This window comes from Protopterus annectens, chromosome 12.part0, assembly GCF_019279795.1.
Source record: "Protopterus annectens isolate FY-2018-M chromosome 12.part0, PAN1.0, whole genome shotgun sequence".
In the NCBI taxonomy this organism is placed as follows: domain Eukaryota; kingdom Metazoa; phylum Chordata; order Ceratodontiformes; family Protopteridae; genus Protopterus; species Protopterus annectens.
In genome coordinates this window covers 1,348,833,012-1,348,850,273 of record NC_056746.1, presented here as the reverse complement: position 1 = coordinate 1,348,850,273, position 17,262 = coordinate 1,348,833,012, and the positions used below count along the sequence as shown (strand labels likewise).

Here is a 17,262-nt window from a genome sequence, read left to right as displayed (position 1 = left end):
CATGGAACTCACAAAGACATTGGGAACCTCCAAACACTGGATCCTACCCAATTCAGCTTTGTTAAGGGCAGATCTTGCCTCTTGAACCTGGTCGACTTCTTTGAAACGGTCACCAAGGCCATAGATGAAGGGAAGGTGGTCCACACAGCCTACCTGGACCTTGCAAAAGCCTTCGACACAATACCCCACTCGGGCATCATAAATAAGCTCACCAGCTTAAATATCAACCCCTATGTCACAAGATGGGTTGCAAACTGGCTCAGGGATAGAACCCACATGGTCAGAATTGCAGGTGCCATGTCAAACTCTAAACCAGTTACAAGTGGCATCCCACAAGGCTCAGTCCTGGGACCTCTCTTGTTCAGTATATATTTATCTGAGGTACAGGCTAACACGGGAGGACTATGGCTGACCAAGTTTGCAGATGACTGCAAACTGGGGGCCATAATCGACTCGCCGACTGACACAAGCATCCTCCAAAAGGGTCTCACAGAGATGGATAACTGGTGCCAGAGCCATGGCCTAAAGCTAAATGCCAAAAAGTGCATAGTCATCCCCTTTGGGAAAAACAAAGTGCCCACAAATTACCACATAGGTGGTAATCCATTAAGTACGGAAGAAGTAACTAGGGATTTGGGGACCCAATTAGATAGCAATCTCTCCTTTGACAATCACGTTGCCAAAGTGGTTAGAAAGACCTTCTATATAGCCCACCTTATCACGAAAGGGTTCACATCTAGATCGAGAGGTCATTGTACCCCTCTACTCATCACTCATCAGGCCCATAATTTAATACAATGCCCCATTTGGGATGTACCTTACCCGACACCTGCAGCAACTGGAAAGACCCCAAAAGTACCTCACCAAGAGAATCAAGGGACTCAAACAGATGCCCTACGCAGTTAGGCTAAAGAAACTTCAGCTCTACTGAGTTGCTTACCGCCTACTCAGAGGCGATCTGTGCCTGACGTATAAAGCCATGTCCAAACCAGAATTAATGGACATGCTCCACCTCAGGAGATCCAAGTCCCTTAGAGCTACACGCTCCAGGGACTTAAACCTCAGCACAGAAATAAATAGGACATGATGGAGGGACAGATTCATATCACAGAGGCTCCCCTCACCATGGAACAAAATCCCAATCCATGTTAGGCAGAGCCCCCTCAATGACCCTCTTCAAGAGAAATCTTGACGAGTGGATGGGAGATTGTAGGTTTACCCCTGGGATCTCTTCTGTCTCCCTACTAGACAGAGGCACAGAAAACTAACCTTAAAAGGGCTATCTTCTGTGACCTACTATACAGAGGCACAGTCAACTAATCTAAAAGGGTGGCGAAAGCCAAACACACTCTGGCTAGGCTTATAAATGCCCTAGGGCAGATAGCCTAGTATGAACCTACAAAATAAGACTAAATAAAAATATTCATATTAAACAAGCAGATTTCAGGTACATCATCAGCACACAAAAAAAACAGGAAAAGATGACTAAATAGCAGCATTAATTATATAAAAAAATAAAATGTTACAGGTTAAAACATAGTATTCTGTGAGGATAAACAAAAACCTTGTAGTGCAAGAATGCTTATACTATACAATATGAAGTTATAAAACATAGATAAATAGAAAGACTAAGGTCAAGAGAGGAGGCAGGTTAAGTATATACAAAATATAAAAGGAAAAAACAAATATATTCTTCAGTAGGACATGTAAAGGGAGACTCGGCACAGTGTTATCTGGGAGGAAATCAGTATTTATAGGTAAAAAAATATATATAATGGAGGAGTGAGGGATAGGCAGAGCTACGTTTAATTGGGTGGATAGCCTAGTCAGGTTTAGTACATGGGCACAACCAGTGTGTTCTAAGCCAGGGTTTTAGTCCATTTTTGAAGTGATAGAGAGGGAAGAGAGGAAAGGTCGCTGGGGAGAAGATTCCAGGTTTTTCCAACAGCATTAGAGAAGAGAGATTCACCAGCTTTGTTGTTAGGTTTAGAAGTACATAGAAGATTTTTGAGTGAGGAACGCAGTGATTTCAGATTTATGTATGGAGTGATGAGGGTAGATAGACTAGGAGTACAGGAAGGTTTATAAAGAGTTTTATGGGCGATGGTTAGTTGATAGAATTTAATCAAGTTTTGTAGTTCAAGCCATCCAAGCTGCTTTATATTTATGCAGTGGTGGGTTCTGTAAGGGTTACCTGTTGCAAATCTAGTGATGTTATTGTAGGAAGTTTCCAGTTTGCTAAGGTTATTTTTAGAAAGTTTAGTAAAAATAGGTGAGGCATAGAGGAGGGTAGAGATTAGATGAGTATGTGCTATGGTTGTTCTAGCTGTAGGAGAAAGGTAAGATTTAATTCTATAGAGGGAGCCAAGTTTTTTGTTGACAGTTTTTATTGTATTGTTGATATGGATGTCAAAGTTCAAATTGTTATCAATGGTGATTCCCAATAGTTTGGTAGACGTGTCGGGTGATATAATGGTGCCATTAGTGGATATAACTGAGAAATCAAGTGGAGAGGACTTGTGGGTCACCTTAAAGAGGAGGAGTTTAGTTTCTTTGGGGTTCAAAAGAAGACAGCATTGTGTAAACCATTGTTCTACTGTGTTAAATACTTTCTGGGTAAGAGAGAGAAGTTCAAATGTGGATTTGGCTGAGCATATAAGTGTCGAGTCATCAGCATATTGTATACATGTGGCTTGGGGGATGGCTAGATGAAGGTCATTAATAAATATCGAGAAGAGGAGAGGTCCTAGTATGAACCCTTGAGGGACACCAAGGGTAACTGGTTGGAGGGTAGAAAGAGTCTTATGCCAAATAACTACCTGTTGTCTTTTATCTTGTAAGACTGGAAACACTTACCATAAATGTAGATGTTCGAGTGTATTCACTGTTGCAGTCATCACACTTGGGTTATCCTGCCAGGGGTAGCCCTCAGTTGGCCCGAATACCAGAGGCTTGGTATTTCTGCGTCGGTTGCTGTCACTTAGGACTGACGTCAGGGGTATAAAACCAGGCAGCCAATGCTATTACATCAGTTTTTCTTGCTCCAAATGTCAGCATAGCTGAGGCCGTGTTCCACAGGGTCATGGCTAGCCTACAGAGTGGGTAAGAGTGGGTTCCCCCCTGCTTGTTGATGTACCACATCACTGTGGTGGTGTCGGTTTTTATTAGAAGGGGTCCTGGTGACATTAGGGATCTAAAAGCTGTCGGAGCATGCTGAACAGCTAGCATCTCTTTTTGGTTGATGTGCAGATGAATTTGGTTTGGGCTCCAGTGGCCCTGGATTCTTCTGCTGTCCAGATGTGCACCCCAGGCATAGTCTGATGTGTCGGGTCTGTGTGGCGTGGGGTTGTGTAATGGGAAGTCCCTTGTTGTGGTTGCATGTTGCTGCACACTAAAGAAACTCTGTCCTTAGACAATGTATTATAGGTTTGATAGTTTCCAGGTCTTGAGAATGTTGGCACCAAAGACTTTTTAAGTACCACTGAAGTTTCCTCATATGCAGTCTGGCATATGGAATTAGTAGAATGCAGGAGGCCATGAAACCTGGAGCCTGCAGGATTTTCATTACGGATAGCTGGGTTCTGGTGGCCATTTGAGCGAAGTAGCCTGTCAGGCTTGTTTTTCTGGAGTAAGGAATGCCATCTGGGATGCTGTGTCCAAGCTTGCTCCCAGGAATACAAATATTTGACTGGGGACTACTTTGGATTTCTTTTCATTGATAGTGTACCCCAGGGAGGTTAGAAGATCCTTTACAAATGTCAGGTGCTGCAACAGCTTTTCCTGACTGCCTGAATCTGGCAATCGTCCAAGTAAGGGTATATTTTAATCTTCCTCTGTCTGCAATAGGCAATGGCTGGAGCCAGGCATTTTGTGAAAACTCGGAGCAGTGGATAAGCCAATGGGAAGTGCAGAGAAATGATAATGCATAGATCCTGCCCTGAAATGTAGATATTTCCTGTAGGAGTCCCTGATAGGGATGTGCAGATAGGCCTCCTTTAGGACCAGGCCTCTTTGGACAGCATAGGGGAGAAGCTGCTGTAGGGTGTGCATTTTGATACCACCAGGAAGGTGTTTAGAATGGATAGATCTAAGATTGGGTGCCAGGTGCCCTCTTTTCTGGGTACCAGGAAAAGTCTGCAATAAAATCCTTGGCCTATCTATTCTGCAGGAACAGGCTGAAATGCCCTCATGTCGAGGGATCAGTTGCTAGTGTCCTCTCCTGCTCAACTGGTGAACCTGGGAATATTGAGGCAATGTTACAATTGCCTCATGTACACAGAAAATCCTCTCCTTCTCCCACAAAACACAAATACATGCGAGAGATGCAACTGTACAGCCAAACTGGAGGCTGAGCTCTCTCAACACAGGACTGGCAAGACCAGACAGGGGGAGAAGGAAACCACACACACTACATACCCAGTCACACATAGTACCATCACAACTTCAAATCATACACATAATCACACAAAGACATACTCGGAGGCTCTGATCAAAAATCTACCAAAACAGCAGAGGCCACCAAAGCAGACACCCAAACAACTACCACCTCAGGACCAAACACATGCAGCATATAGACCACACAGTCAGAGTGTCAAACAGTCACAGCCCTTAAGGCAAAACACAATGCCAGACACACTCGTCATTGGTGACTCCATAGTCAGACACACTGACGTCCCGCTCACCAGACTGAGTAAGCTGCCTGTCGGGCGCTAGAATCCACCACATAACGCAAGCACTCAGGTCTCTCAACAGCAGGTACAAGTATGACTCAGTCATTGTCCACGCTGGTGTCAACGACCTGAGACGTACCTCCTTGGACTACATGAAAAGAGACATTGAGGAGCTCTCTGATTATGTAGCCCAAGCAGGTATGACCCTGACCTTGAGCAGTATCCTACCTTCACCTAGAATGATGCCACAATACAGTGATAAGATGATCAGCTTTAACAATTGGCTTAAATTCTGGTGTCATTCAAAGGGGATCCAATGTCTGTCTGCCTGGGATGACATGCTGGACAAGCCACGCTGCTTCACAAGGGACGGCTTGCACCTGTCACCCCTGGGCTTCCGGATATTGGCAAAGGCTGTTGCCACCCCCATAGTGCCTTTTTTAGGCAAGGCTCAAATTCTAAACCTACCACCCTAGAACACAAAAAGGAAAAACTAAGGGTAATGCTGCTCAATGCCAGAAGTCTCAATCTCAAGATGCACGCACTCGAGGCCCTTCTCAGTATGGAGAACATCGATGTCTGTGCTGTGACAGAAACCTGGTTCAAGGCTCCTGAGAGCACCCCAGCACTATCAGGTTTCACCTCATATCATGCGTTCCGGCCCCAAAATCCGGACAACACCAAAAAAGGAGGAGGGGGTGTCCATATTCATAAAGGACACCCACACCTCAAGGTTGGTGGCAACGCACGATGCATCGGAGACCATCCAGGTGCAATTAACCATAGGCAAGACTGCTCTGCAATTTGTAGCATGTTACAGGCCACCCTCTCAAACTCAGGAACCTCACATGGCCTTCCTGAAAACACTGGAGGGGATAAATGTATCTCCAAACACAATCATACTAGGTGACTTCAACTACCCTAATATAGACTGGGAACACTACTCAAGCCCAAACTCTCTAGCCCAAAGGTTCCTGGAATTCATAAACTCAAATGCCATGGAACAACTAATCACCATCCCCACAAGAGGAGAAAACATACTTGATCTCATCATCACAAACATGGGTTCACAATGTTCAACACCGGAAGTATACCCCTCACTGGTGAGATCAGATCATAAACTAATCTCGCTGGAGGTCCTCATCCCGCCCCAACCTGAAATAAAAAAGACCACAGTGAAAAACTTCTCAAAAGCCGACTTCACACTTCTAAAAACTAGTGTGGTCTCCTTTAAGGCCCCTTATCCAGTGGTAAACATTACTCAAACCACTGAATCACTTACAAATGCCTTCTACCAGCACCTACAGGACTGCATGGATCAGGCAATCCCAAACAAACCTAAGACTCTCTGTACCAAAGGCAAGCGTCCAGTCTGGTGGACCCCAGCCATAAACAAGCTCTACAACAAAAGGAGGAAGCTACTACAAGATAGAGCAAAATCCTTGAAAGGTAAGACACCTTTGATCATTATAAGTAAAAAACTAAGAGCTCTCATAAAATCATCCAAGGCTAATTTTGAGAGAAAAATCGCCAAGGACACAAGACAATCATAAAGCCTTCTTTAGCTATGTTAGAAACCTAGGAGGAAACTCCCAGATATGCTCAGAATTAGTCCAAAATGATGTGAAGATTACTGAACCTACACACATTGCCAACATACTGGCTGACAGGTTTAGTGCAAACTTCTCCCCCCCATCCCTTCCAAAAGGAGCGATATCTATACCAGAGGATTGTATCCCCCCAAACATCTCCAACGCCCAGGTGAGAACTGCTCTCTCCAAGGCAAAAAACACAGCATCCATGGGACCGGATGGTGTCCCCGGCTGTGTGCTCCACGAACTCAATGAGGAATTAAACCCACAGTTAGGACAGCTGTTTAATCTTAGCATCAACTCAGGATACATACCCAAGGAGTGGCGCACGGCGACTGTGGTCCCACTTCACAAGGGCGGTGCCTCCACCGACCCTGGAAATTACCTTCCCATTAGCTTGACAAGCCTTATCTGCAAAGCCATGGAGAGGATCATAATGGAACTCATAAATAAAGACATAGGGAACTTGCAGACCTTGGATCCAACCCAGTTTGGCTTTGTCAAAGGCAGATCATGCCTTTTAAACTTGTTTGACTTTTTCGAAACAGTCACCAAGGCCATTGATGAGGGAAAGGCAGTCCATACAGCCTACCTCGACCTGGCAAAGGCCTTCGACACAATACCCCACTCAGGTATCATCGAAAAACTCATTAGCTTGAATGTAAACCCATACATCACAAGATGGGTTGCAAACTGGCTAAGTGACAGAACCCACAGGGTCAGAGTTGCTGGAGCCATGTCAGACTCAAAGCCTGTCACAAGTGGTGTACCACAGGGCTCAGTCCTGGGTCCACTCTTGTTCGGCATCTACTTTTCTGAAGTACAAGCAAACACAGGAGGGTTATGGCTGACAAAGTTTGCAGATGACTGCAAACTGGGCGCCATAGTCGAAAACACTTCTGACACAGATATCCTTCAGAAGGGCCTCACAGAAATGGATAACTGGTGCCAGAGCCATGGCCTAAAATTAAACGCCAAGAAATGCATAGTCATACCCTTCGGAAAAACAAGGTTACCCCTAGCTATCATATAGGTGGCAATCCACTGAGCACAGAAGAAGTCATCAGGGACCTGGGGACCCAGGTTGACACTAGCCTTCGCTTGACACTCATGTTGCTAAAGTAGTCAGGAAAACCTTCTACATTGCCCACCTGATCATGAAGGGATTCACATCTAGATCAAGGGAGGTCATCGTCCCCTGTACTCATCACTCATTAGACCTATGATTGAGTACAATGCCCCATTCGGAATGTATCTGACCCGACACCTGCAGCAGCTGGAAAGGCCCCAAAAGTTCCTCACCAAGAGGATAAAGGGTCTCAAAAATATGTCTTATGCTGCCCGACTGAAAGAACTCCAGCTCTATTCAGTCTCATACCGCTTGCTCAGAGGTGACCTGTGCCTGACATATAAGGCCATGTCAAACCCAGATTTGATGAATATGCTTCACCTCAAAAATCTAGATCCCTCAGAACCACAAGGGCGGAGACTTAAACCTTGACACGGTTATTAATAGGACGTGCTGGAGGGACAGATTCATCACCCAGAGACTCCCTATGCTGTGGAACAAAATCCCGGTACATGTGAGGCAGAGCACCTCGCTGGCCTTGTTCAAGAGGAATCTTGACCAATGGATGGGAGATCGCAGATATACCCCAGGGATTACTTCAGTGTCACTGCTTGACAGAGGCACAGCAAAATAATAGGCATAGTTTTATTCAAACTAAAGGGGTGGCGAAAGCCACATATCTATGGGCTAGGCTTATAAATGCCCTAGGGCAGATAGCCTAGTATCAACCTATGAACCTATGGAGAGCAGGGACTGAACTTGGTTTTGTGCTCTGCCCACTGGTTTGGAGGAAGGCCTGGGAACCCTTTTGGGGTTGGCAGCGTGTGGAAATAAATTTTGTACCCTTGGGATACTATGTTGAGGACCCATTGATCATTGGTGACGGCGGTCCAGTTTTTTGAATGGTGGGCAAGTTTTCCTCCTAGGGGCATGAGCAATTGGGCAGAGGTGAGGAGTGGAGTTGAAGTCATTGTGAATTCTTTCCGTAAGGGGATGGCTTAGCACTTCCTGCCTTAGAAGTAGAGGTACTCCATTGCTTAGATCTCTGCATACCCTGAGACTGTAGTCTGGGGGGGGTTGTTTCCCCTGGGTCTAGTTTGAGATGGCCTTGAGGGGGCTGGAAAGGACCAATGTTTTGATGGGCAAGTTCTACTGAATCTTGGAGGCTGCTCTTGCTGAAAATCTTTGACTGTCTGCATAGACTTAGCCTTTTCTTCCATTTTTTTAAACCTCTTCTGCTTTAATGCTAAACAGATTGTCCTTGTTCAGAGGAGCGTCCAATAATTTTGATTTGACATGGTCTGGCAAGGTCTGCTCCTTAAGCCAGACATGCCTTCTAAGTACAGAACCAGTGACCGCTGCCCTGCAAGATGCTTCCAGGGCGTCAAACCCACATTGCAGGCTATGCTTGCTGACTTGGCTTGCAGAATGCATAAGCTCCTCTAATTCTTTATTTTCTGCACAGTCAGGAAAGGTAGATAATTTTTGCTTAACAAGTTCCATAGTATGTTTCTGGTATTTCAGCATGTAGAACTGACAGTGCAGTGCTCTAATGGCAAGAGTTGCAGAGGTGTATACTTTTTTACCCCCATCCGTCCAAAGCTTGGGAATCCCTGTCCAAAGGGGTGGAATTCTTAGCAGTAGTTGCTTTTATTCCTTTAGGTCCTTGGGAGATGACCTCTGGGTCAGCAGTAGGATTTTTGAAGAGAAATTTGTGAGAGTCAGGGACTCTTTAGTACCTGTCGGGTTTCCTTGGAGCAGGAGGTAAAGTATCAGGGGGTTAGACTGAATTCCATAAAGACATTATCCACAACATCCAGAACAGGAGGGATACCTAAGGGTCTATGGTGTGGTAAATCTAAAAATTCCCTGAGTCTCTTTTTGGACTGAGGATAATCCTGGCATTCCCAGTGGAAATGCTCTCTCAAAATATGTAGGGTTTCACAAAAAGAAAAATCCTCTGGAGGGAAGGCAGGAGGAATGGATTCCTCTGCATCTGAATCCTCATAGGCAGATAAAGGCATGTCTTCATCTTCTGAAACCTCAGAGTCGGACTCTTGGTCAGTTAAAGCTGATGAGGACAGGTGTCTCTCTCTTATCAGGGGAAGGCTGGTTTCCCCTAATCAGTATAATCAGGTCTTCTGCCATTTAAAGCATCTGAGACTGTGGCAAGGAAGAAGGCGCTTGAGTTTGGGTCATCGTTTTTTTAAGCGTAGCTTGTACTCTTGGCCTTAGAAACTCTGTAGTTTTAGAAAACTGAAGACGGGAAATAAGTCGTTGGTGTCGAATATCAGTAGTGTGAAGAACTTCCACAGAAGCCAGTGCTTGAACAGCAGCTCTGGACCCATCCAAGGTAGAAAAATCCGCAGGTTCTGTAGTCAAAGAAGAGTCTTGCAGCATACCGGACTCCGGACGGGTCTCGGTAGCGGCCTGCAAATCCATCAAAGTGGGCATCAGGGGCTGTGAAAGCGCCTCACTGAGTACCGGCGAACTGGCGACCAGCTTAACTGAAGCATCGTCAGTTTTGGACCTGTGCAGTCTGTGTCGGCCTTTATCCTTGCGTTTTTTCGGAAGATCTGTAGTCTGATGGCTTACCGAAGCCATTCCGGAATACGGAGATCGAGAACAAAAGTATTTAGCTACAATAAGTGCCCAACAATGAATAGTTAGGACGTTGAACAAAGCACAAAACCGTCAGCGAGGTACGTCGTGGTCTGGACCTAAACAGGTGGCACAGTAAGAATGGAAATCTCGGTGTGGTATTTGCTTTCCACAGGTGAGACAATTGTTAACTTTTTCTGACATCGGTTAGAGCAAGAAAAAAGGATCCCCAATGGGGTACTTAGCTTTATAAGACTTCAGGATGATTCAATTTCAGAAACGAAAAGTCTGGTAGCGGCCGACCGGCACTTGTGTGAACTGCTTTTGCTTTGGGCTCCTCAGCAAGAAAGACTGATGTAATGGCATCACCTGCCTGTTTTTATACCCCTGATGACCTGACGTTAGTCCTGAAGTGACAGCAACTGACGCAGAAATACTAAGCCTTTGGTATTCTGGCTGACTGAGGGCTACCACTGGCAGGATAACCCAAGTGTGATGACTGCAACAGTGAAACATGAAGAACATCTACTTATATGCGCACCCCGAATAGACACCACACTGGCTAGCAACAGGCAAAACAATGCTCTTACTTAAGAGTGAACCTGCAAGCTACCCTAAAAATTATAGACCAATAGCGTGCCTTCCAATGACGTACAAAATATACACGGGAATTGACACCGACAGAGTTTATAATCATTTAGAAGAAAACTCAATTATGGCAGTAGAACAAAAGGGCAATAAAAGAAAGTCATATGGAACAAAGGATCATTTGTTAAAGTTATAGTGAACTGTAAAAAGGAGAAGAATCTAAGTATAGCATGGATTGACTACAAAAAAAAGCATTTGATAGTATCCCACATTCATGGATAAGAGTGCTTAAAAATGTACAAGACACACCCCTACACTGATTGACTACATTACAGTAACCATGAAACAATGACAGACCACTATGCAATTAAGCCATGATAAAGGACAGATTATCCCAGTGATAAAAATTCAAAGGGGGATATTCCAGGGTGACTCTCTGTCACCGCTGCTATTCTGCCTTGCCATTAATCCATTAAGCTGTTTACTTAACAGCTTAAGCCATGGCTATAATTTGGCTCCTAGAAAACAACAAAGTCTAATAACTTCTCATCTTCTCCTTGTCGATGATTTAAAACCGTATAGCTCATCAGATGAGGAACAGAAAGCACAGCTGCAGGTTGTCAAAACCTTTTCAGATGATACTAGAATATAATTTGGTCTTGGTAAATGTGCAAAAGCAACCTTTAAAGCAGGAAAACTGCAGCACCAGGAAAACGTCAGTTTTGGGACAAGAATGTGATATAAAAATTTGAGCAAGAGGGAGTGTATAGATACTTGGGAACTGATGAAGGATCAGCAATAAAATATGAACAAATGTGAATAAAACTCAATAAGGAATACTTCAGAAGACTTAAATTAATTCTGAGAACAGCACTGACATCTAGGAACTAGATCCAAGCTGTAAATCAGTTTGCTCTTCCTGTCCTAACTTAGTTTTGGAGTGATTGACTGACCCCAAAAAGTGTTGGCAAGATTAGATATTAAAACAAGAAGGATGTTTCATGCTCACCAAATGATTTGTAAAAATCAGTGTGTACCACGATTATATATTCCCCGTTCCAAAGGAGGGATGGGCCTTCTTGAAATTGATTACATGTATAGATCTGCAATTATGGGACTCCACACATATCTACTGACCTCACAACATACAAATGTAGTGAAAGTTTTGAAACATGAGAATAAATCTAAGATGACTTCTCTGTTTAATTTAGCAGAAGCATATCGACGTCAGGCAGGAATGCAAATCAAACCAGAAGTAGATGATAAACAGGCAGCAACTGAATGTGCCAAAAAAACGAAAGAATATAAGGTGAAGGACCGGATGAGAAGGCAAGAAATGTGGAAAAAAAATAAATATAGATGTTTGTGTTTCACTGTTGAAGTCATTACATTTGGGTTATCTGCTTGCAGGTAGCCCTCAGTCGGCCTGATTAACAAAGTCTTGGGTCCTGCGTCAGTTGCTGTCCCTTCTTCCATGATGTCAGGGGTATAAAACATGCAGCCAACGCCATTACATCAGTCTTTCTTGCCGTGCGGTGCCTGAAACAGAAGCAGTTCGCACATGCCAGTTGCTTGTTTATGTATCACATAACAGTGGTGTTGTCCGTCTTTACCATTAATTGTCCTGGAAGAATGTGGTCCTTGAAGGCTGTCAGAGCATTCTGTACAGCTAACATTTCTTTTTGATTGATATGCAGGTGCATTTGACTTGGGTTCCATTTGCCCTGAATGCACTTCCTTGCCGGGCGAGCCCCCCCCCCATGCATTGTCTGATGCGTCTGTTAGGGTTTGGGCAGCAGGGATAGTGTGAATGGTAGTCCCTTGTTTTGGTAGCAGGCCTCTGCCCACCAAAGGAACTCTAGGCATAGGCAAGGTATGATGGGAATCACTGCTTCTAGATCCTGAGAATGTTGACACCATAGGCGTTTTAGATGCCTTTGTAGTTTCCGCATATGCAGTCTTACATATGGAATTAGGAAAATGCAGGAGACCATGAATCCCAAGGCTTGTAGTATTTGCCTTGCAGGTAGCAGGGTTTTTGTAGCCACTTGTTTTGAAGTAGGTAGTCAAATGAATTTGTTTCTCTGGCATGAGGAAAGCCATCTGGGAAGTTATATTCAAGCTTGCTCCCAAGAATGTAATTTGTTGACAGGGTACCAGGTGTGATTTATTTTCGTTTATGGTGTACCCCAGACAAGTTAGGACTCCTTGTACAAAGGCCAGATGATTCAAAAGTATGACCTGGATTTCTGCTTGAATTAGACAATCGTCCAGGTATGGGTATATTTGAATATTTCTTTGCCTGCAAAATGCAATGACTGAAGCTAGGCACTTTGTGAATACCCTGGGGTGCAGTAGATAAGCCAAAGGGCAGTGCAGAGAACTGATAGTGCTTGTAGCATGCTTTGAAGCGTAAGTATTTTCTGCAAGATTCCCTGATTGGGATGTGCAGGTAAGCTTCCTTTAAATCTAGTGTTGCCAGCCAGGCATCTTTGCCTAGCATAGGAAGCAACTGGTGAAGAGTCAGCATCTTGAATTTTGGAATCACCAACAAGGTGTTTAGAGTAGACAGGTCCAGGATAGGACACCATGAATTGTCTTTTCTGGGTACCAGGAAAAGTCCGGAGTAAAAACCTTGTCCCTTTTCCTCTTCTGGTACCAATTGAATAGCCCCTGTGCTTAAGATCGAAAGTACTTGCTTTTGGGCCTCTGCTCACTGATTTGGGGTTAGATCTGGCCACCCGCTTGGTGTTGGTAACGTGTGGAAGTGAAATCTGTATCCTTGGGACTCTATTTAATACCTATTTGTCCTGGGTAATGAGTTCCCAGTTCTTTGCATGAAGAGCAATCTTTTCCCCCCAAAGGGGCGGTCAGTTGGGAAGTGCTTGGAAGTTTTAAAAATAAGTCATTGAGACAGTTTACCATAGGGGGTATTTTTATTACTCACAGATTTGGAAGAAGGGGCCCCCCACTGCTTAGTCCTGTGCGTACCCTGGGACTGAAGCCTGGGTGCTCTGCTGGATCTGGGTTTGGACTGAGAAGGTCTGGAAGAGGCAGGAAAGGACCAGTTCTTAGATGGCCAATACCTACTAAACCTTGGAGGTTGTACTTGTAAGAAATCTCTAACAGTTTGCATAGATTTAGCTTTTTCCTCCATCTTTTTAAGAACTTCTGCCTTGTTGCCAAACAGGTGGTCCTGATTTAAGGGAGCATCCAGTAATTTTGCTTTAACATGATCTGGCAAGGACTGCTCCTTAAGCCAAGCATACCTTCTAAGTACAGACCCAGTTACAGCAGCCCTGCAAGATGCCTCTAGTGAATCAAAACCACATTGCAAAGTATGCTTACCAACTGGTTCAGCTGAATGCAGTAAATCCTTATTTTCAGCACAATCGGGAATCAACATCATGTTCTGTTTAAGCAATCCAGTAATATGCTGCTGATACTTTAACATATGAAACTGGCAGTTTAAGGCCCTAATGGCCAAAGTTGCAAAAGTGTATACCTTCTTACCCCATCTGTCCAGTGCCCTGGAGTCTCTATCAGAGGGGGTAGGATTTTTGGCAGTAGTAGCTTTAATGCCCTTGGGTCCCTGTAAAATGGTCTCAGGATTCGCAGTAGGATTTTTAAAAAGGAACTTGTGAGAGTCAGGGACCCTGTAATATCTATCAGGGTTTCTGGGAGCAGGAGGTAAAGAGTCAGGGGCCAAGCTAGATTCCAAAAAGGCATCAACAATGTCTAGTATAGGAGGTATGGCTAAAGGCCTGTGCTGAGGCAGGAGTAAGAAATCCCTAAGCCTCTTTTTAGAATCAGAGAAATCCTGTCTTTCCCAGTGAAAATGTTCCCTGAGGGTATGCAAGGTTTCACCAAATGAAAAATCCTCTGGGGGGGGGGGATGCAAAGGGAATAGAATCCTCAGCATCAGAATCCTCATAGGTAGATAAGGGTAAATCCTGGTCATCCGAGGAAACAGAAAATTCAGAATCCTGGTTAGAAGTATCCTAAGCAAACGCAGTCCTAGATCTCTTAGAGGGGGAAGGTTGGCTTCCCCTAATTAAAGTAATAAGGTCTTCAGCCATTCTTATCATTTGCTTTTTAGGCATAGAGGCCTGGCCATGCGGTCTGGGCGTCAGTTTTCTAGGCATGGTTTGAGTTTTAGGCCTTGAAGAAGAAGATGGCATCGGTTTAATACGCAAGTCAGTAGGCCAGAATACACCCTCAGAAGCCGGTGCCTGCACAGCGGCTCCAGACCCATCCAAGATAGAGACATCCGCAGGTTCCACAATTGAAGCATCTCGCGGCATACCAGACTCCGAATGGGTCACAGTAGAGGCCTGCAAATCTGAAGTAGCAGGTATCGGGCTGCAAAAGTGCCTCACTGAGTACCGGCGAACTGGTGACTGGCTTAGGAGAAGCTTCGTTGACAGCTTTGGTCCTCGGCAGCCTGTCTCTGTCTTTCCGTTTTTTTGGAATGTCAGTAGTTTGATGGCTTACCAAAGACACATCGGGATATTTGAAATGAGCACCAAAATATTTAGAAGAGTAAATATATCGACAATGGAATAGTTTGTGGTTTAAATAAGGCACAAAACCAACAGCGAGGTACGTCGTGGTCAGGGCCTAGGCAAGGAAATACAGTACGAATGAAAATCTTTATGAGGTATTTGCTTTCCACAAGTAATGCAATTATTTACTTTTACTGACATCGGTTAAGAGCAAGAAAAAGTTTCCCCAACAGGGTACTTAGCTTTTAGTTGAAGACTTCGGTTCTGAAACTCGAAAACGAAAATTTCAGGAGTCGCCTGACCGGCACTTTGCGAACTGCTTCTGCTTCGGGCACCACACGGCAAGAAAGACTGATGTAATGATGTTGACTGCATGTTTTACACCCCTGACAACCTGCCGTCATTGAAGATGAGATAGCAACCGACGCAGGACCCAAGACTTTGTTAGTCAGGCCAACTGAGGGCTACTGCAAGCAGATAACCCAAATGTAATGACTGCAACAGTGAAACACGAAGAACATCTTCAGGCTTCTGCTGGGGGACCATGATACGGTCTCCCTACTGATTTCTTCCACCCCCAGGATGTAAAGCTGTCCCTTGGCAGTCAATTCCCCCTATCTCCCCATGCAGTCCTGTGGCACTTGGGCTGAGGTCGTCAATGATTCAGGCAGATTCAGACTCCAATGAGCAGTAGCCCCACAGTTAATTCAGAGAGGTTTAAATAAAAGGCCTGGCATCCCATAGGAGGATCACATTTATTCACTATTACTACTATTCGTTATTACAGTCCATGTCCACAGGAGGCTGGGGAGAAGCTTTCTAGAGACACTTAAGTAGCAGCAAATAATGGTCCTTGCTTGGCGCCATGACTAAATGAGAGAATGCTGCAATTTCTTCAATGATGCTAATATAGATAGAAACTGGGGGAAGGGATTAGTGTCAAATACTTGATTTAGATTTTAAAAATGCTAAGACATGATCTGCTAAGTGCGTGTTAATGCAATAGGCAAGAAATTAGAACTTACCCATGGAAAAGAGTTTCATACCTCTCAACCTGCAAACACTGAAAAACAGGAACATCTGGCTAAAAATCTGAATATCTAATTAGTATAAAATTTGAATACCAAATAACACAACTCTTACTGATTGCAGTAGGAATGTGGCATAGTACACAGAATGACAAAAATGATGGAAAATTTAAAATCTAATGCATGTTATCAAGGAGACAGAGTAAAATCTGTAGACATTAATGAACTGCATCACAAAATTCTACCACACAGTCTTTTTTTTGCTTTATAAAACGGGACTTCTAAGAGGTGTCCTCCTCCTTTAATTGTTTTTCCCACTGGTATGTCGGTCATGTAGTTCAACTTTCTGTATACTAGACTGCTTCAAAAATCACGTGATGAGGGGGATTCAGAAAATTGTGTGAAGGGACATATATCCAAAAATAAGGACATCCTAAAATCAGACCTGAAAATAAGAGCGCTATTCCAAAATAGGAATAGTTGAGAGTTTTGAGAGAAATATTTTCTGTATTTGGCACTAAAAATGCTTTTCTTTCTTATCAGTGCAGCTTAGCATACTTACCTGACCTCCTCATTATGCTCCATTTTACCTGAATGGCTAGTGGCCAGGAATTTTGGATGACAGCCCACTGGAAAATATTGGACAGAGTAAGTGGAGAAACAGCAACTCAGATCACTGGGCATATCTTTCAGGTTTGAGATATTTTTTTTAATGAAAGCAATTTTGGTGAATCCTTTGGTGAGATCATTCACTTTCCAAATAGAGAGAATGTTCTAAGTCATATAATTTCCAGTTCTCAGACCAGATGTCTGTCAGTCTAAGGGTTTCTGGTATTGTAAACAGTAGCCTTGGTGCACATGGTCCAGCCTTGAAACATTTCCTGACCAATCTTCAGAACATGCTAGAAAAAAGAACCTATAACAGCTTCTGATTACACTGTCTGTGATGTCACAAATTGTAAAATAATACTTACAGGTACTCCAGGTTTTCCGGTGATGCCAGGGATGCCTGGTTCTCCTTGGAAACCCATAGGACCTGGATGACCTGGTAGTCCTCGTATGCCGATAACACCACTCGGTCCCATAATACCTTTTGGACCACTCTCTCCTCTACCACCAGGCTAAATACAGAGCAGAAAGATGTGTCATAGTTCATGAATAGGCAACTTTCATGCTGATGCGTGTTTACCCTGATACACACACACACAC

At 44.1% G+C, this 17,262-nt stretch overlaps 1 protein-coding gene across 2 annotated transcripts in view; it reads right to left on the bottom strand.

Annotated features, from left to right (window-relative positions):
* COL9A3 (collagen type IX alpha 3 chain) overlaps window positions 1-17,262 on the bottom strand; it is a 727,303-nt gene that overhangs the window by 226,397 nt on the left and 483,644 nt on the right. For both annotated transcript variants that reach the window (XM_044090399.1, XM_044090400.1), the window contains exon 28: window positions 17,028-17,174. In XM_044090399.1, coding sequence (XP_043946334.1) covers window positions 17,028-17,174 — 147 coding nt within the window. The remainder of the gene's footprint in view (window positions 1-17,027; window positions 17,175-17,262) is intronic.